General features: G+C 50.0%; 1 protein-coding gene across 1 annotated transcript in view; it reads left to right on the top strand.

Moving 5' to 3' along the window:
* The window catches only part of CEP152 (centrosomal protein 152), a 173,971-nt gene that overhangs the window by 66,002 nt on the left and 86,796 nt on the right, over positions 1-21,173 (top strand). Inside the window, exons 15-18 of the mRNA XM_075345805.1 lie at positions 16,899-17,029; positions 18,522-18,650; positions 20,169-20,304; positions 20,389-20,580. Of these exons, the coding sequence (XP_075201920.1) occupies positions 16,899-17,029; positions 18,522-18,650; positions 20,169-20,304; positions 20,389-20,580 (588 nt within the window). The remainder of the gene's footprint in view (positions 1-16,898; positions 17,030-18,521; positions 18,651-20,168; positions 20,305-20,388; positions 20,581-21,173) is intronic.

Below are 21,173 nucleotides of genomic sequence, written 5' to 3'. Positions count from 1 at the left end.
TCTCATGCACTTCCTGGGGAAGATGGTGGCAGCGATGGAGGCAGTGCCCTTCGCGCAATTCTATCTGCGGCCACTCCAGTGGGACATTCTCCGCAAATGGGACAAGAGGTCGACTTCCCTCGACAGGAACGTCTCTTTCCCTTGCAACCAAGACGTCACTTCAGTGGTGGGTCCTTCCCAACTCTCTGTCGCGGGGAAAATCCTTCCTACCCCCAACCTGGGCTGTGGTCACCACGGACGTGAGCCTGTCAGGGTGGGGGGTGGTTTTTCTCCACCACAGGGCTCAGGGAACCTGGACTCCGATAGTCATCCCTTCAGATCAATATTCTGGAGATAAGGGCAGTGTATCTAGCCCTATTGGCTTTTCATCGGTGGCTGGAGGGCAGGCAGATCCGTATCCAGTCGGACAACGCCACTGCCGTCGCATACATCAACCACCAAGGCGGCACTCGCAGTCGTCAAGCCTTCCAGGAGGTCCGACGGATTCTGCAGTGTGTGGAAGCCACAGCTTCCACCATCTCCGCAGTTCACATCCCGGGCGTAGAAAACTGGGAAGCAGATTTTCTCACTCGTCAGGGCATGGACGCGGGGGAATGGTCTCTTCACCAAGACGTGTTTCGAGAGATCTGTCGCCGCTGGGGAACGCCGGACGTCGATCTCATGGCGTCACGGCTCAACAACAAAGTCCCGGCATTCATGGCCCGGTCTCAAGATCACAGAGCTCTGGCGGCGGACGCATTAGTTCAGGATTGGTCGCAGTTTCGACTGCCTTATGTATTTCCTCCTCTGGCGATGCTGCCCAGAGTGCTGCGCAAAATCAGGTCCGACTGTCGTCGCGCCATTCTCGTCGCCCCAGATTGGCCGAGGCGGTCGTGGTACCCGGATCTGTGGCATCTCACGGTGGGTCAACCGTGGGCGCTCCCAGACCACCCAGACTTGCTGTCACAAGGGCCGTTTTTCCATCTGAATTCTGTGGCCCTCAACCTGACTGTGTGGCCATTGAGTCCTGGCTCCTAGCGTCCTCAGGGTTATCTCAAGATGTCATTGCCACCATGAGACAGGCCAGGAAACCAACGTCCGCCAAGATCTATCACAGGTCTTGGAGGATCTTCTTATCCTGGTGCTATGATAATGGTTTTACTTCCTGGCCCTTTGCCTTACCCACTTTTCTTTCATTCCTTCAATCCGGAATGGACAAGGGTTTGTCACTCGGCTCTCTCAAGGGACAAGTATCGGCGCTATCCGTATTTTTTCAAAAACGTCTAGCCAGGCTTCCGCAGGTCCGCACGTTCCTGCAGGGAGTTTGCCACATAGTCCCACCTTATAAGCATCCGCTGGAACCCTGGGACCTTAACAGGGTGCTAACGGCTCTTCAGAAACCACCTTTCGAGCCGCTGCGGGATGTCTCTTTATCACGTCTTTCGCAGAAGGTGGCATTTCTAGTGGCAGTTACATCGCTCCGTAGAGTGTCGGAGCTGGCAGCGCTGTCATGCAAAGCCCCCTTCCTGGTTTTTCACCAGGATAAGGTGGTTCTGCGTCCTGTTCCGGAATTTCTCCCTAAGGTGGTATCTCCTTTTCATCTCAATCAGGATATCTCCTTACCTTCATTTTGCCCCAATCCAATTCAACAATGTGAAAAGGATTTGCACTCATTAGATCTGGTGAGAGCACTCCGGATCTACGTGTCTCGCACGGCGCCCCTGCGCCGTTCAGATGCGCTCTTTGTCCTTGTCGCTGGCCAGCGTAAGGGTTTGCAGGCTTCCAAGTCAACCTTGGCTCGGTGGATCAAGGAACCGATTCTTGAAGCCTACCGTTCTTCTGGGCTTCCGCTTCCTTTGGGGCTGAAAGCCCATTCTACCAGAGCCGTGGGTGCGTCCTGGGCATTGCGGCACCAGGCGACGGCTCAGCAGGTGTGTCAGGCAGCTACCTGGTCTAGTCTGCACACTTTCACGAAACACTATCAGGTGCATACCTATGCTTCGGCAGACGCCAGTCTAGGTAGGAGAGTCCTTCAGGCGGCGGTTGCCCACCTGTAAGAGGGGGTCGTTTTTCGGCTCTTTTTATCGAGGTATTCTTTTACCCACCCAGGGACTGCTTTTGGACGTCCCAATTGTCTGGGTCTCCCAATGGAGCGACAAAGAAGGGAATTTTGTTTACTTACCGTAAATTCCTTTTCTTCTAGCTCCTATTGGGAGACCCAGCACCCGCCCCTGTTCCCTTCGGGCTAGTTGTTCTTTTGTGTACACATGTTGTTCATGTTGAATTGTTCTTTTGGTTCATGGTTTTCAGTTCTCCGAACATCCTTCGGATTGAATTTACCTTAGACCAATTTATAAGTTTCCTCCTTCCTGCTTTTGCACCAAAACTGAGGAGCCCGTGATGCACGGGAGGGTGTATAGGCAGAGGGGAGGGGTTACACTTTTCAGTGTAATACTTTGTGTGGCCTCCGGAGGCAGAAGCTATACACCCCAATTGTCTGGGTCTCCCAATAGGAGCTAGAAGAAAAGGAATTTACGGTAAGTAAACAAAATTCCCTTCTTTGCCCATATACCCTCAGTGATCATTCTCCTAGGAGACAACAGCATGTCGTCCACAAGGAGCAAAGCTGTTAAGGCACAGGGTTTTTTTGCGGCCTGTACCTCTTGTGGGGCTATGTTACCTGCGGGTTCCACCTACCCTCACTGTGAGCAATGCTCGACCCCTGTTTCGCTTGCTCAGCCGGAGCCTCGGTCACTAGTGGGTCCCTCGGCTCATGTAGACTCCCCTGCTCCCCCTGTCCAGGCGGCAAGGACAGAGTTCGCCTCTTTTGCTGAGAAACTCTGAGTCACTTTCACAATCCATGGCTCAGTCTATGGACAAATGGTCTGCCAAGCTGCTAGAAGCTTTGCACTCCAGACCGGTCCTTACACAGGCCCCGGCCCCTGTTGGATCGTCGCCTCCAGGCCCCTCTCGGTCCGCGCTGCAGCGCGCTCCCAGGTTGCGCCCTAGGTCTCACGTGGAGGACTCCTGCCCGGACCACAGTCCTAGACAGGCTAAGCGGGCTCGCTGAGAATCTTCCCCGACTTCTTCACGCTGCTCGGGTTCCCAGCTTGAGGACTCTCTGGAGGACGAGGCGGACGTCGCAGCTCAGGGCTCTGACCCTGACGTCGCCCTTAACCTTGATACACCTGAAGGGGACGCCTTAGTGAATGATCTTATCTCGTCCATCACCCAGGTGTTGGATCTCTCTCCCCTGCCTCCTCCTGTAGAGGAGTCGGCGTCTCAGCAGGAGAAACACCAGTTTCGGTTCCCCAAACGTACACGTAGTGCGTTTTTCGATCACTCTAACTTCAGAGACGCTGTCCAGAAGCCCAGAGCAGTTCCGGACAAGCGCTTTACTAAGCGCCTCACTGACACGCGTTACCCCTTCCCCTCTGATGTCGTTAAGGGTTGGGCTCAATGTCCCAAGGTGGATCCTCCAGTCTCTAGATTGGCGGCTAGATCTGTGGTATCGGTTGCAGATGGCTCATCGCTAAAGGATGCCACTGACAGGCAGACAGAGCTCCTGGTGAAGTCCATCTATGAGGCCACGGGCGCGTCTTTTGCCCCGGCCTTTGCAGCCGTGTGGGCACTCCAAGCTATCTCAGCTTGTCTGGCTGAGATTAATGCTGTCACACGTAATTCTGCTCCGCAAGTTGCGTCTTTGACTTTTCAAGCGTCAGCTTTTTCTTCCTACGCCATGTACGCAGTCCTAGACTCTGCTAGCCGTACAGCTGTGGCATCCGCTAACTCTGTGGCAGTCCGCAGGGCCATGTGGCTGCGCGAATGGAAGGCAGACTCTGCCTCCAAGAGGTTCTTAACAGGTTTGCCGTTTTCTGGCGACCGCTTGTTTGGCGAACGATTGGATGAGATTATTAAGGAATCCAAGGGAAAGGACTCCTCCTTACCCCAATCCAAACCTAAGAGACCTCAGCAGCGGAAAATACAATCGAGGTTTCGGTCCTTTCGTCCCTCCGCCAAGCCCCAATCCTCTTCGTCCAGCAGGCCGGAGAAAGGCCAGAGGAACTCCCATGCGTGGCGGTCCAAGTCACGCCCCCAAAAGGCCGCAGGAGGCACTGCCTCCAAGGCGGCCTCCTGATGACTCTCGGCCTCCCCTGACCGCATCCTCGGTCGGTGGCAGGCTCTCCCGCTTTGGCGACGCCTGGTGGCCACATGTTCAAGACCGATGGGTGAGAGACATTCTGTCTCACGGTTACAGGATAGAGTTCAGCTCTTGTCCTGCGGCTCGTTTCTTCAGAACCTCTCCGCCCCCCGCTCAGGCCGACGCACTTTTTCAGGCATTGGACGCTCTGAAGACAGAAGGAGTTGTGATCCCCGTTCCCCTTCAGGAACGTGGTCGCGGCTTTTACTCCAACTTGTTTGTGGTGCCAAAAAAGGACGGATCATTCCGTCCCGTTCTGGACCTCAAGCTACTCAACAGACATGTGAGAACCAGACGGTTTCGGATGGAATCTCTCCGCTCGGTCATCTCCTCGATGTCACAAGGAGACTTCCTAGCATCGATCGACATCAAGGATGCTTATCTCCACGTGCCGATCGCACCCGAACATCAACGCTTCTTGCGTTTCGCCATCGGGGACGAACACCTTCAGTTCGTGGCATTGCCTTTCGGCCTGGCGACAGCCCCACGGGTTTTCACCAAAGTCATGGCATCCGTTGTGGCGGTCCTACACTCTCAGGGCCACTCGGTGATTCCCTACTTAGACGATCTCCTAGTCAGGGCCCCTTCTCGGGTGGCGTGTCAGCACAGCCTTACCGTCGCTCTGGCGACTCTCCAGCAGTTCGGGTGGATCATCAACTTCCCGAAATCCAAGTTGACACCGACCCAATCACTGACTTACCTCGGGATGGAGTTTCATACACAGTCAGCGGTAGTCAAGCTACCGCGGGACAAACAGCTTTCTCTGCAGGCAGGGGTGCAATCACTTCTTCGGAGTCAGTCACACCCCTTAAGGCGCCTCATGCACTTCCTGGGGAAGATGGGGGCAGCGATGGAGGCAGTGCCATTCGCGCAATTCCATCTGCGGCCACTCCAATGGGACATTCTCCGCAAATGGGACAGGAGGTCGGCTTCCCTCGACAAGAACGTCTCTCTTTCCCTTGCAACCAAGACGTCACTTCAGTGGTGGCTCCTTCCCAATGCTCTATCGCAGGGAAAATCCTTCCTACCCCCAACCTGGGCTGTGGTCACCACGGACGCGAGCCTGTCAGGGTGGGGAGCGATTTTTCTCCACCACAGGGCTCAGGGAAACTGGAATCCAATAGAATCGTCCCTTCAGATCAATATTCTGGAGATAAGGGCAGTGTATCTAGCCCTATTGGCTTTCCATCGGTGGCTGCAGGGCAGGCAGATCCGTATCCAGTCGGACAACGCCACTGCCGTCGCATACATCAACCACCAAGGCGGCACTCGCAGTCGTCAAGCCTTCCAGGAAGTCCGGCGGATTCTGCAGTGGGTGGAAGCCACAGCCTCCACCATCTCCGCAGTTCACATCCCAGGCGTAGAAAACTGGGAAGCAGATTTTCTCAGTCGTCAGGGCATGGATGCGGGGGAATGGTCTCTGCACCCAGAAGTGTTTCGAGAGATCTGTCGCCGCTGGGGAATGCCGGACGTCGATCTCATGGCGTCACGGCACAACAACAAAGTCCCGGCATTCATGGCACGGTCTCAGGATCACAGAGCTCTGGCGGCGGACGCGTTAGTTCAGGATTGGTCGCAGTTTCGACTGCCTTATGTGTTTCCTCCTCTGGCGATGCTGCCCAGAGTGTTACGCAAGATCAGGTCCGACTGCCGTCGCGCCATTCTCGTCGCTCCAGACTGGCCGAGGCGGTCGTGGTACCCGGATCTGTGGCATCTCACGGTGGGTCAACCGTGGGCGCTTCCAGACCGCCCAGACTTGCTGTCACAAGGCCCGTTTTTCCATCTGAATTCTGTGGCCCTCAACCTGACTATGTGGCCATTGAGTCCTGGCTCCTAGCGTCTTCAGGGTTATCTCAGGATGTCATTGCCACTATGAGACAGGCCAGGAAGCCAACGTCCGCCAAGATCTATTACAGGTCTTGGCAAATCTTCTTTTCTTCGGCGCTCCATTGGGAGACCCAGACGATTGGGTGTATAGTACTGCCTCCGGAGGCCACACAAAGCATTACACTAAAAAGTGTAAGGCCCCTCCCCTTCTGGCTATACACCCCCCGTGGGATCACGGGCTGATCAGTTTTCTGCTTTGTGCGAAGGAGGTCAGACATCCACGCATAGCTCCACTGTTTAGTCAGCAGCAGCTGCTGACTATGTCGGATGGAAGAAAAGAGGGCCCATACTAGGGCCCCCAGCATGCTCCCTTCTCACCCCACTTTATGTCGGCGGTGTTTGTTAAGGTTGAGGTACCCATTGCGGGTACGGAGGCTGGAGCCCACATGCTGTTTTCCTTCCCCATCCCCCTGAGGGGCTCTGAGGAAGTGGGATCTTACCGGCCCCCAAGCCCTGAGGCCGGGCTCCATCCACAGACCCATGGAACCTGCTGGATACGGAGCTGGGTACCGTTCAGGGACAAGGCCCTGCGACATTCAGGTACTCTGTGTCCCAAACAGGCCGCGCACATTCCAGACTTGCTGGGTGTGCTAGTGCGCCGGGGACAGTAGCGCTGCGCGCTGGGGTTACAGTCACTGCAGTTTTTCTGAGTGACTTTATGTATTGGGGACTGCCGCGCCGGCCGCCCCTGGAGCGGCGGCGCGGCTGCGACTTGTAGTGCGCCGGGGACTTAGCGCCGACCATGCTTTTACGACGGCGTCGCTTATAAATTTAGTCCCCGGCTTCTGCGGCCTAGCTCCGCTTCGTTCCCGCCCCCACCCTGTCAATCAGGGCAAGGGAGAGACGCTGTACGATTAATCAGCGCCGAGGGCTGGAGTCTTATTTACATGCTCCAGCCCTCTCACTGAGCACAGTGGGACGCAGGTTTCCCGCTCTTTGTCTGCACACGCCCAGGGCCCGCCCCCCTCCATAGGACGCCGGCAGCCATTCCTACATGCAGTCTGGCTGGAGAACGGACACAGGCTCTGGGAGACCCAGACAAGGGATTTCTGGCGACCACACACCCGCGTTAAGCGGGCGGTAAGCAGCACTTTAGTGCTGGCCCCACTAGTGCCACAGTGTTATTTTGGTGTACCTTTTTTCTCTATACCATATATATATATATATATATATATATATATATATATATATATATATATATATATATATATATATATATATATATATATATATATATATATATATAATATATAATATATAATATATAATATATAATATATAATATATAATATATTATATATATATATATATATATATATATATATATATAATATATATATATATATATATATATATAATATATATATATAATATATATTGCACTGTAAGGTCGCTTCTTGGCTGTATACCCTATCTTGCTCTGAGGAGACGACAACATGTCATCCGCAAAACGCAAGGGTGCCAAGACACAGGCTGTAAGCGCTGCTTGTGCCGCTTGTGGGGCTGATCTACCGGCCGGTTACAATGACCCCCATTGTGTGCAATGTTCGGTCCCTGTGCCACTTCGTCAGCCGGAGTCTATGGTGGTAGTGGCCCAGGCAGAGTCGCCGGTGAACCCTGTCCCGGTGACGGGGACAGAGTTTGCAGTTTTTGCTGACAAGATGTCTGTCACTATGACAAAGATCCTAGAAACCTTGCAGGCCAGGCCAGTTACTCAGACCATGGACACTGCTGCGGCAACGTTCCCCGGTCCCCCTCAGTTGGAGTTAATCCGTGCTTCAAGGGGGTCCCAGGCATCTCAGCCTGACGGCTCTGATTCAGATGACAGTCCCAGGCAGCCTAAGCGAGCTCGCTGGGAGAGACCCTCCACGTCATCACGCGGATCAGGGTCTCAGCGAGAGGAGTCTCTACATGATGAGACAGAGGAGGGTGATCAGGAGTCTAATCCTTAAACCGCTCTCAATCTGGATACTCCTGATGGTGACGCCATGGTAAATGACCTTATAGCGGCCATCAATAGTCTATTGGAAATTTCTCCCCCTGCCCCTTCTGCAGAGGAGGCAGCTGCACAGCAGGAGAAGTTCCATTTCAGGTATCCCAAGCGTAAACTGAGTACTTTTCTGGACCACGCTGACTTCAGAGAATCAGTCCAGAGACACCATGCTTACCCAGACAAGCGTTTCTCCAAACGTCTTAAAGATACACGTTATCCCTTTCCCCCTGACGTGGTCAAACGCTGGACCCAGTGTCCAAAGGTGGACCCCCCAATCTCCAGGCTTGCGGCTAGATCCATAGTTGCAGTGGAGGATGGGGCTTCACTTAAAGATGCCAATGACAGACAGATGGACCTTTGGTTGAAATCTGTCTATGAAGCTATCGGCGCGTCGTTTGCTCCAGCATTCGCGGCCGTGTGGGCACTCCAAGCTATTTCAGCTGGTCTGGCACAGGTGGACTCTATCATACGTCCAGCAGTGCCGCGAGTAGCGTCCCTAACCTCGCAAATGTCTGCGTTTGCGACTTACGCTATCAACGCTGTCCTGGACTCTACAAGCCGTACCTCAATGGCGTCTTCCAACTCTGTGGTTTTGCGCAGAGCCTTGTGGTTAAAGGAATGGAAAGCGGATTCTGCTTCCAAAAAATGTTTAACCAGCTTGCCACTATCTGTAGATAGACTGTTTGGTGAACAATTGGCTGAAATCATTAAACAATCCAAGGGTAAAGACTCCTCCTTACCCCAGCCCAGATCAAGCAAACCTCAACAGAGGAAGTGGCAGTCGAGGTTTCGGTCCTTTCGAGGCTCCGGCAAGACCCAATTCTCCTCGTCCAAAGGGACTCAGAAGGAGCAAAGGAGCTCAGATTCCTGGCGGGCTCACTCACGCCCCAAGAAAGCAACCGGAGGAACCGCTTCCAAGGCGGCTGCCTCATGACTTTCGGCCTCCTCCCTCCGCATCCTCGGTCGGTGGCAGGCTCTCCCGCTTTTGCGACATTTGGCTGCCACAGGTCAAAGACCGGTGGGTAACAGACATTTTGTCTCACGGGTACAGGATAGAGTTCAGTTCTCGTCCTCCGCCTCGGTTCTTCAGAACCTCCCCACATCCCGACCGAGCAGATGCCCTTCTGCAGGCGGTGTGCTCACTAAAAGCAGAAGGAGTGGTGATCCCTGTTCCTCTGCAGGAACAAGGGCAAGGTTTTTACTCCAATCTCTTTGTGGTTCCAAAAAAGGACGGCTCGTTTCGTCCTGTTCTGGACCTAAAGCTGCTCAACAAGCATGTGAACGCCAGACGGTTCCGGATGGAATCCCTCCGCTCAGTCATTGCCTCAATGTCTCAAGGAGATTTCCTTGCATCAATAGACATCAAAGATGCTTATCTCCACGTGCCGATTGCTACAGAGCACCAACGTTTTCTACGTTTCGTGATAGGAGACGACCATCTCCAGTTCGTAGCTCTGCCATTTGGTCTGGCGACAGCCCCACGGGTTTTCACCAAGGTCATGGCGGCAGTGGTAGCAGTCTTGCATTCTCAGGGACATTCGGTGATCCCTTACTTAGACGATCTACTTGTCAAAGCACCCTCTCAAGAGGCATGCCAACTCAGCCTGAATGTTGCGCTGGAGACTCTCCAGACTTTCGGGTGGATCATCAACTTTTCAAAGTCAAATCTGTCACCGACTCAATCACTAACGTATCTTGGCATGGAGTTTCATACTCTCTCAGCGATAGTGAAGCTTCCGCTGGACAAGCAGCGGTCACTACAGACAGGGGTACAATCTCTCCTTCAGGGTCAGTCGCACCCCTTAAGGCGCCTCATGCACTTCCTAGGGAAGATGGTGGCAGCAATGGAGGCAGTCCCGTTCGCGCAGTTTCATCTGCGCCCACTTCAATGGGACATTCTCCGCCAATGGGACGGGAAGACAACTTCCCTAGACAGGAAAGTCTCCCTTTCTCAGACGGCCAAGGACTCTCTGCAATGGTGGCTTCTTCCCACCTCATTATCACAGGGAAGATCCTTCCTACCCCCATCCTGGGCAGTGGTCACGACAGACGCGAGTCTGTCAGGGTGGGGAGCAGTTTTTCTCCACCACAGGGCTCAAGGGACGTGGACTCAGCAGGAGTCCACCCTTCAGATCAATGTTCTGGAAATCAGGGCAGAGTATCTTGCCCTACTAGCCTTCCAGCAGTGGCTGGAAGGAAAGCAGATCCGAATTCAGTCGGACAACTCCACAGCGGTGGCATACATCAACCACCAAGGAGGGACACGCAGTCGGCAAGCCTTCCAGGAAGTCAGGCGGATTCTGATGTGGGTGGAGGAAAGAGCATCCACCATATCAGCAGTTCACATCCCGGGCGTAGAAAACTGGGAAGCAGACTTCCTCAGTCGCCAGGGCATGGACGCAGGGGAATGGTCCCTTCACCCGGACATGTTTCAGGAAATCTGCCGCCGCTGGGGGGTGCCGGACGTCGACCTAATGGCGTCTCGGCACAACAACAAGGTCCCGACCTTCATAGCGCGGTCTCGCGATCAAAGAGCTCTGGCGGCAGACGCCTTAGTGCAAGATTGGTCGCAGTTCCGGCTCCCTTATGTGTTTCCACCTCTGGCACTCTTGCCCAGAGTGTTACGCAAGATCAGATCCGATTGCGGCCGCGTCATACTCGTCGCCCCAGACTGGCCGAGGAGGTCGTGGTACCCGGATCTGTGGCATCTCACGGTCGGCCAACCGTGGGCACTACCAGACCGTCCAGACTTAGGGTACTTTCACACTTGCGTTATTTTCCTTCCGTTACAATCCGCCCTTTTGGGAAACAGCGGAATCCGTTAACGGATTCCGCTGTTTCCCATAGACTTGTATGGTTGACGGATTGTACCAAAAGGAGCTGCGTTGCTTCCGCTGGGCGACGCTCCGTTGCTTCCGCCCAGCGGGAGGAACGCAGCATGTAACGTTATTTTGAGCAGCGGAATACTCTGGATTTCACTGCGCATGCTCTTTTTTTTTTTTTTTTTTTTTTTTTTTTTTTAAATCAAACTTTATTTTGGCTCGCGGTGGCCGAACGTTCAGCTGAGCGCCCGGCCGTCGGCAAGCGACAGCGCTCAGCTGAATGACCGGCCACCAGCATGCCCGGCCGCCGGCAAGTCACAGCGCTCAGCTGAGCGCCCGCCCGCCGGCATGCCCGGGCGCCGGCAAGTGACAGCGATCAGCTGATCACCCAGCGGCCGGCTGCAGGGAACGATCAGCTGATCGTTCACTATAGTCTGCCGCTGGTAAAACCGGGAAAAAAAAAAAAAAAAAAATCAAAACGAATTGCGTTGTTTTGCAGCATCCGTTGCATCCGTTGTGTCACTATATGCAACACATCCGTTGCATCCGTTACACAACGCAATGCAACGGATACCGTTCAACGCAAGTGTGAAAGTAGCCTTACTGTCCCAAGGGCCGTTTTTCCATCGGAATTCTGCGGCCCTGAACCTGACTGTGTGGCCATTGAGTCCTGGATCCTAGCGTCTTCAGGATTACCCCAAGGGGTCGTGGCCACCATGAGACAGGCTAGGAAGTCCACTTCTGCTAAGATCTACCACAGAACGTGGAAGGTTTTCTTATCCTGGTGCTCTGCACAAGGAGTATCCCCCTGGCCATTCGCGTTACCTGTTGTTCTTTCCTTCCTGCAATCTGGGTTGGAAAAGGGCTTGTCGCTCGGCTCCCTTAAAGGGCAAGTCTCGGCACTATCCGTGTTTTTTCAGAAGCGTCTAGCACGACTTTCTCAGGTGCGCACGTTCCTGCAGGGGGTTTGTCATATCGTCCCTCCGTACAGGCGGCCGTTAGATCCGTGGGATCTAAACAAGGTCCTTGTTGCTCTCCAGAAGCCGCCCTTCGAGCCTCTGAGGGATGTGTCACTTTCTCGACTCTCACAGAAAGTGGCCTTTCTGGTAGCGGTCACGTCTCTTCGGAGAGTGTCTGAACTAGCAGCGCTGTCATCCAAAGCTCCTTTCCTGGTGTTCCACCAGGACAAGGTAGTGCTGCGCCCTATTCAGGAGTTTCTCCCTAAGGTGGTATCCTCTTTTCATCTTAATCAGGATATCTCCTTGCCTTCCTTTTATCCGCATGCAGTTCATCGGTATGAAAAGGATTTACATTTGTTGGATCTGGTGAGAGCACTCAGAATCTACATTTCCCGCACGGCGCCCCTGCGCCGCTCGGATGCACTCTTTGTCCTTGTCGCTGGTAAGCGCAAAGGGTCGCAGGCTTCCAAAGCCACCCTGGCTCGATGGATCAAAGAACCAATTCTTGAAGCCTACCGTTCTGCTGGGCTTCCGGTTCCATCAGGGCTGAAGGCCCATTCTACCAGAGCCGTGGGTGCGTCCTGGGCATTACGACACCAGGCTACGGCTCAACAGGTGTGCCAGGCAGCTACCTGGTCGAGTCTGCACACTTTCACCAAACATTATCAGGTGCATACCTATGCTTCGGCGGACGCCAGCCTAGGTAGAAGAGTCCTGCAGGCGGCAGTTGCCTCCCCATAGGGGAGGGCTGTCTTTGCAGCTCTAACATGAGGTATTTCTTTACCCACCCAGGGACAGCTTTTGGACGTCCCAATCGTCTGGGTCTCCCAATGGAGCGCCGAAGAAGAAGGGAATTTTGTTACTTACCGTAAATTCCTTTTCTTCTAGCTCCTATTGGGAGACCCAGCACCCGCCCTGTTGTCCTTCGGGATTTTTGGTTGTTTTCGGGTACACATGTTGTTCATGTTGAATGGTTTTCAGTTCTCCGATGTTACTTCGGAGTGAATTTGTTTAAACCAGTTATTGGCTTTCCTCCTTCTTGCTTTAGCACTAAAACTGATCAGCCCGTGATCCCACGGGGGGTGTATAGCCAGAAGGGGAGGGGCCTTACACTTTTTAGTGTAATGCTTTGTGTGGCCTCCGGAGGCAGTACTATACACCCAATCGTCTGGGTCTCCCAATAGGAGCTAGAAGAAAAGGAATTTACGGTAAGTAACAAAATTCCCTTCATCCTGGTGCTCTGATAACGGTTTTCCTCCATGGCCGTTTGCCTTACCCACTTTTCTTTCATTCCTTCAATCCGGAATGGACAAGGGTTTGTCACTCGTCTCTCTCAAGGGCCAAGTATCGGCGCTCTCCGTATTTTTTCAAAAGCGCCTAGCCAGGCTTCCGCAGGTCCGCACGTTCCTGCAGGGAGTTTGCCACATAGTCCCACCTTACAAGCGTCCGCTGGAACCCTGGGATCTTAACAGGGTGCTAACGGCTCTTCAGAAACCACCTTTCGAGCCGCTGCGGGATGTCTCTTTATCACGTCTTTCGCAGAAGGTGGCCTTTCTAGTGGCAGTCACATCACTTCGGAGAGTGTCTGAGCTAGCAGCGCTGTCATGCAAAGCCCCCTTCCTGGTGTTTCACCAGGATAAGGTGGTTCTGCGTCCGGTCCCGGATTTTCTCCCTAAGGTGGTATCCCCTTTTCATCTCAATCAGGATATCTCCTTGCCTTCATTTTGCCCTAATCCAATTCACCAATGTGAAAAGGATTTGCACTCTTTGGATCTGGTGAGAGCACTCCGGCTCTACGTGTCTCGCACGGCGCCCCTGCGTCGTTCAGATGCGCTCTTTGTCCTTGTCGCTGGCCAGCGTAAGGGTTTGCAGGCTTCCAAGTCAACCTTGGCTCGGTGGATCAAGGAACCGATTCTCGAAGCCTACCATTCTTCTGGGCTTCCGCTTCCTTCAGGGCTGAAAGCCCATTCTACCAGAGCCGTGGGTGCGTCCTGGGCATTGCGGCAACGGGCTACGGCTCAGCAGGTGTGTCAGGCAGCTACGTGGTCTAGTCTGCACACTTTCACGAAACACTATCAAGTGCATACCTATGCTTCGGCAGACTCCAATCTAGGTAGGAGAGTCCTTCAGGCGGCGGTTGCCCACCTGTAAGAGGGGGCCGTTTTTCGGCTCTTTTTATTGAGGTATTCTTTTACCCACCCAGGGACTGCTTTTGGACGTCCCAATTGTGTGGGTCTCCCAATGGAGCGACAAAGAAGAAGGGAATTTTGTTTACTTACCGTAAATTCCTTTTCTTCTAGCTCCTATTGGGAGACCCAGCACCTGCCCCTGTTCCCTTCGGGCTGGTTGTTCTTTTGTGTACACATGTTGTTCATGTTGAATTGTTCTTTTGGTTCATGGTTTTCAGTTCTCCGAACATCCTTCGGATTGAATTTACCCTAGACCAATTTATAAGTTTTCTCCTTCCTGCTTTTGCACCAAAACTGAGGAGCCCGTGATCCACGGGAGGGTGTATAGGCAGAGGGGAGGGGTTACACTTTTTAAAGTGTAATACTTTGTGTGGCCTCCGGAGGCAGAAGCTATACACCCAATTGTCTGGGTCTCCCAATAGGAGCTAGAAGAAAAGGAATTTACGGTAAGTAAACAAAATTCCCTTCTTTTTCAGTATTTCTAGTTGTATTCTGGTCTTTCCCTCTTGGTGACTAGATTTTAAAAAATAAATAGCGATTTTATTTAAGTGAACAGCACCTCTATATCATATTTTTATTTTCGAAGAGCCTCCATTTTTTCCGATCTGGTCATAGCCTTCATCAAAGTGGGGAAGTCCACTTCCTCTCCTCCTGGGCTGCTTGCTCTCAGCCCTTGAGTTGGGTCTGTTTATCAGGTTATTTTTTTTTTTCTAGGTCAGGTTTTTGCCCTTAAATTTTCTACAAGGAATCTAGTGTCCGTTCTCGTATAACATTCCCATAAGGCACACACACCAGGTAAACCCCTAGCAGCCCTCCCGTGGATCCCTAGAACCTCTTCTGCATTGAATGCTCAATAGTGCCCTCCCCTTGCCTTTTTTTTTTTTTTATTTTTTTTCCTTCTCAGAAAACTTTTTCTGGCAATGATCTCTTCCAGGGGCAAGTCTCGGGACAGTCTTATCTTCTCTCCTTCCTGACCTTCTTTGTCAGAATAAGTTGGTCTTCCTCTCTTCATCAAGGCGGGTTGCTCTTTTCTCACCCTGAGGGAGATCGTCTCCTCTTGTTCCATTCTTCTTCTTGTCCTCCTGACTGGTCTGTAAGATCTATTGTGCCTGTTAAAGCGTGTCTCGTCACGCCTGTCTGTCTTGGACAGCTTACTTAGTCGCTTGGTTTCCTTTTTCAAAATCCAGAGGGTCATTTTAATGGCCTTCAGGTTTTAATCCGCTTCGTTGTCTGGAACGCACATTGGGCAAGGAACAGTGTGTCCTCTCTGAGGTTCCGGCCCGCTTCACCTGTGTCTAGGGCCTAGATCATTCTTCTTCAGGTCTCTATTTGGCAGCTGCCTAGTTATCTGTAATTACCCTTTCCAAGTTCTACAGAGTACACCCCTTCTTACCTTATTTGACTTGGCACGTTCAGGCCTTGGCAGTAAGGTCTTGCAAATTGCAGTAGCCAGTTTCTGACATGAGAATTTCGCCTGTACTCCTCCTATTTTTCTTGAACTTTTTCTTCCCACTCTTGGGGAGTGCTTTGGGATGCCCCATGGTTTCCTGTGTCCTCCAATGAAATGATAGCGGAAAGAAGATTTTGGGTACTCACCGTAAAATCTTTCTCTGAGCCTTCGTTGGGGGACACAACACTCTCCTTTTGTAGATGCCTCTGTTGGGTCAGTCTGTATTTTATTTCATGTTGATTCTCCTACTGCTTTCACACTAACTGATCGGCTTGCCTCTGGTTGGTGGGTTTAAACTACTGAGGAGGAGATAACTTTTTTTTTTCTTGCCTAGTGTCAGCAGCATATACACCCATGGTTTCCTTTGTTCCCAATGAAGGCTCAGAGAAAAATTTTGTTGAGTACCCAAAATAATCTTTTTTAGAACTGCGAAAGGTGCATTCAGGCATCCGTGCAATGGTCTGAGATTGGACTGGCTGCAGTTTCCCGACCCAAGTGTGACAGCTTTATATATTTCTATGAAGCTGTCACACAGGTCTAGAGACCTGTAGCCAGTTTGTGCATTGTGGTCCGATCTCAGACAGATTTGTACAGATTTCTGCATGCCCCCTAACTGTGACACTGATGCTGCTTTTGAGCTCTCCACAACTTCCATTGTCACAGATCAGGGAACTTGAATTGCTTCTTGCTCTTCATGGAAGACATCCCCCTGATAGCTTAATTTCTGGTGTATTTCTGTTTGTACTGTCAAGGCTTCTTCCATTCTCCCTGGGTTTACTGCCTTCTCTTTTACAGCTTGTATGTAACGTTTCATAGCTTCCCTCCACACACCTTTACATATCACATACAAGCTGTGAAGATGCTGCCAGGGAGAACAGACGATCCATGATAGTACATTATGTAATCTGTCATGACTCGTTTTGCGCTGCCTGTCCACACCTTTACAGCTAGTATTTGAAATGTTAAGCTGTGAAGGACCAGGCACGGGGCACAAGGATAGTGGAGTGACAGAGCAGAACAAGCCACGAATATACAAAGAAACAGGCACCTACCAGAATGAAGCTTTGTCAGGAGGCTAGCTTCTATAAAGAGCAGGAAGAAAATCACACTACCTGATATTTGACGACGTATCCCAGAAGGGAGGGAGAGCACTTGGAAGCAGCATCCGTGTCACAGTGAGTAGTTCTAAAAATTTGGAAAGCTTGTGAAGTGGCAAATAAAAACAGAAATATGAGCCTTTTATAGTTTTTGATGTATTATGGATTTAAAAAAACAAAAAATAAAACACAAAACATTTTAATCTCCCCAGAGTACCCCTTTTAAAAATGTCTATAATGACTATAACTAATGCAACGCACACTGTCTAGCTAATTATTATTTTTTTTTTAATTGTCTAATATTGCTCCTATTTTTTGTAGAAACATTTGCAGTGTATCAATGAACTGACCACAAATGATGCGAAATTGAAGGCTGCGAACCAGCAACTCTGCAGTGAAATGAGACAAATGCTTGAAGACTTTGATAAAGATAAGAAGGAATCTATTGAAAGGTGCCAATAGAATATTGGTGTATAGTGCTTCTGTCCTACTTTGAGGAGATTAAATATATATTAAAATGTTATTGCCCATTTAGACTTGGCAATAATTGGGGGGTGTGCATGTATAGAAATGCTCATTCCTGACTTTTGGCCCATTGCAGCGGACTGGCGAAAACAAGTTCATTTGTCAGATTTAAAATGCATTGATATCCGCAACACATCATCCTGTGTAATCACGTGATGTGCTACCGTTAACAGGACATTATATGGGCAAAGAACGAAAATACTAACAATTGTTCTGTACGCAGAGTTGTCAGCCTGTTTAAATAGACTAGTAATCGATCGCTGATCAGCTCTTATATAGCCGACCGGCAATTGTTTAACAGCCTGAATGAGCACCAACTAAAGTGGCCATAAAAGTTGGATGCTTCTCTAACAATGATCACTGAGATCGGTAAAACTAAAGTATTGTAGTGTTTTGTACAAGCCATTAAAATGATCACCGTTCAAATACCCTAGGGAGACTAATAAAAAAAAGAAAAAAAAAAAGTTTAAACCTTTTGCAAAAAGCGTTCAAATATCTGAACCTTTTTGAAAAATGAAGAATAAGTATATTTGGTATCTCCGCTTCTGTAAAAGTCAAGCTTTTCAAAATTATAAAAATATTTAACTAATACAATGAACTGTGTAGAGAGAAAAAAAAATCTTTTCTCCAGAATTTTGATATTTTATGGTCATATTGCCTCCCCTAAAAAAACAATTAAAAATTATTTATTATTTATTATTTTATCATTTTTATATGGTGCAAACATATTCCGCTGCTCATTACAATTCAGGGTTTCATGTACAGACAATCATAAGTAACCGTTATAGAAGATACAATAATTAAAGCAAAATAAAGACCACCCTCCTCGTAAGAGCTTACAATCTACAATGGGGTGAGGTGGGGGATACAGAAGGTTCAATCGACTGTCCAGCCCTCTAGAAAAAATGGAGGTTAGATAAAGGCTGCATGAGCCAGTCACCAGCCAATCTTTGTAATACTTTTGGGAGCGGTGGAGTCTGACGGAGAGTTATGTTCTGAGAAATACTGGAGGGGAATATATATGAATTGACTGATAAAGGGAGAGTGATAGGCCACCCTAAAAGGATGTGTTTTTAGGAGCATCTGAAACTGTGTAAGTTGTGGCTCGTCCTAATTTCTTGGGATAGCCCATTCCAGAGTATTGGTGCAGCTTGGGAGAAGTCTTGGAGCCAGAAGTGGAAGGTTCGGATCAAGACTTTTTACAGCTTTTTCTATAGAAAATGGCACAAGCCACGTTTTATACTTAAGGTCTGAGGTGTGTGGGGTGTTTTTTTTTTTTTTTCCCTTTTATTAAAAAGGCAGTAAAATGTATATTCATCTATTTTGCACACATATATGCCAAATGATCTATATGTAGCAAAGTCAATATTGTACAATTTTTCACATTTGACATGGACTGTTAAATCCTTGTACTCCCAGGTGTGAGCGAACGTATGAACAGCATCACGAAGACATTAAGAATCACATAAGGATGGAACTGAGTGAGAATTGTGACGCTGAGAAGAGACAGCTATGTCAGGCCTATGAAAATAAAATAGCTAATTTAGAGTAAGGCTTTCTTTGCCTATATGTGATGAGTTGTTGGTTTAATTAGGCCTCGGTCAGTATTTTGGTGTGGTTTTTTTATGTCCAGTATTTGTAGCCAAAACAAAGAATGGGAAAGTGCAGAAGTGGTGCCCGTGTTTATATTATACTTTTCCTCTGATTGTCCCACTGGCGTTGGCTTATAGATACGGAGGTAAAAAAAACTCCCCAAATGCTGAGTGTGTGTGAAGAGGGGAGCCGTGTGATGGCTGACCTTGCTTCCACTGACTTCTGTATAGGTGATTGAGCGGGTGTGAGTCGTTACCTTCGAGGTCGTGCCCATCACTCTGCTGTAATCCTCTTATTAGATGGGGTGGAGACGTCAATGTACACATGACAGTCTTAATAAAAGGAACTGGAACTTCTTTATTCTGGCACGTTCAGTATCCGTACTTCTGGTCCCTAGGACCCCCATGCTGTGTCCTTCGTACTCGTGGGGGAAAAACTCTGCTAACTTGCCCTGGGCACCTTCCCTCAGCAGCTAAGTCCTATATACTTTATCTTCCCCCGGTATCCGTTCCTTTGCGGCTGCTGTGTCTCACTCACTCGTGTCCAGAACGTGCAGCCTCTCCTGGCCAGTATGAGGTCCAACTGGGGTCTCAGAATACCAGTGTCCCACCAGTCCGAGGTCCATCTGCCACCCGTCAGCCGGGTGAGGTCTTGACACATATGGAGGCATTCCCTCCAGCTCAGGCAGGCTTCACATCAGCGGTATTCTGCCCCAATGCCGGATCTGGCACAAATGCGTTTTTACGTCAATGCATTTCCTATGGACTCGCAGCAAGTTCCGGTCACATGCGGTTGTTTGCGTGTGTCATACACAACCGCATGTGACCGGAACTTGCCGCAAGTCCATAGGAAATGCATTGAAGTGAAACGCATTTGTGCCGGATCCGGCATTGCAGCAGAATACCGTTGATGTGAAGCCCACCTCAGGCAGACCCTAAGATGGAGTCCTGCCTAGCACAATTCCTGCTGCTCGACTCGCTACATTTTCTCTACACCTGCTGTAACCCTCTGCTTACTCCTCCCACCTATCTGTCTCTTTGACAACTCTCTACTGTACTTTATGTTCCCTATTCTAACGCTTATGTTAACTACCTACTCCTCCCATCTTTCTCCTGCTGCTTTTTCTTTAGTTGACTTATTCCTATCTTATCACCTCTTCTTTACCTGGCCCTGTACTTCATCTTCTGCCGAACACCGCACAAGGGACCAGTACGTTATACACAATATTTACAACATATAAACACATACATTTTCCTCACTACTTAATCCATACCAGCGGTGACCCGTGTGTGGAGCCGAACGACGCGCCCGTTCGGCTCTGCTACATCTCATCTTTACTGTTATACATACAATACATATTTACACCACCTTTGTAGTAGAGGGTGCTATTCGCCATCCTTCTACGTGTGCATGTGGACTAACCCCAGAATGTAGGTATCCATAATTACATGGCTTTTTCATGATTCATTGCAGATCTCAGATCATTGAGTTGACCAGTGAGATGACGGCAGTTCAGGAATGTTATATAGCCGTCTGTAAGGAGAAAGATTCTCTAGAAGATAATGTCCGAGACAGTCTGAAGAAAGAATTTCAGCTGAATGAGGAAAAAGTACATATAATATTTTGATTTTCTAATATAAATTGTGTTATGATAAAGTAATGTTTTTGATTCATGTATTTTAATTTTTGTAAGTGGAGAGGAAAACTGAAACAAGACACAGAAATGACTTTGCAAACTCTAAAAACAGAGCTAGAGTCGAAGCACCAGTCATCCCTGTCTGAGGCGAAGGTTCGGTGGGAAAAAGAACAGGAATGCATGATGACGCAACAGCTTGATGCACAGATAACATTGGCAAAAGACAGCTGGATAAAGGAGCACCAGAAGGTTTGTAGACCACATTCAGCCCTGTAGATACTGGGATTATGATCTTACATATAGCTATAAAATAGTTAGATCAGCTATGTCACATGGGTCCTCTGCTTCTTGTTTCCTCATGTTGTCCCCATGGATCAAGTTGGAAAAGTGTGGGGAAATTTGTCAGTCAGTGACAAGTTTTCGTGCTGCACTACCGCAGGGGAATTTGAAGTGGAATTTTGTTCCACTACAAAGCAAAGTGGCCACATCGATGTAAAGTAGGGAAAGCAAGCTTTTTCTAAATACCTTCTGTTGTCCATTCTGACTGTGAGCGGCGCTATCGCTGTCTGCTCATAGCCCATCATCTGACTTCCGGAATTGGAAGTTGACCCGACATCACCGAGGCGGGACCCAGTCTCCGTAAGTAAGTGGGCTATGTGCAGAGTTTCATTGCATGTCACAGCCCATCATCTTGCGCGTTCTCTCCTTCACCGCAGAGCGCCGCAAGCATGAGCATTGCTGGGCTGTGACGTGCGCTGAAACGCCCGCCCACAGACCAGTCACTTGTGACTGGGTCCCACCTAGGTGATGCCAGGTCAACTTCTAATTTTGGAAGTTGGCGT

The sequence above is a fragment of the Anomaloglossus baeobatrachus genome, chromosome 4 (assembly GCF_048569485.1).
Source record: "Anomaloglossus baeobatrachus isolate aAnoBae1 chromosome 4, aAnoBae1.hap1, whole genome shotgun sequence".
NCBI classification, from domain to species: domain Eukaryota; kingdom Metazoa; phylum Chordata; class Amphibia; order Anura; family Aromobatidae; genus Anomaloglossus; species Anomaloglossus baeobatrachus.
Note: the sequence above shows the minus strand (reverse complement) of the source record. Positions and strands in the feature narration are given on the sequence as shown.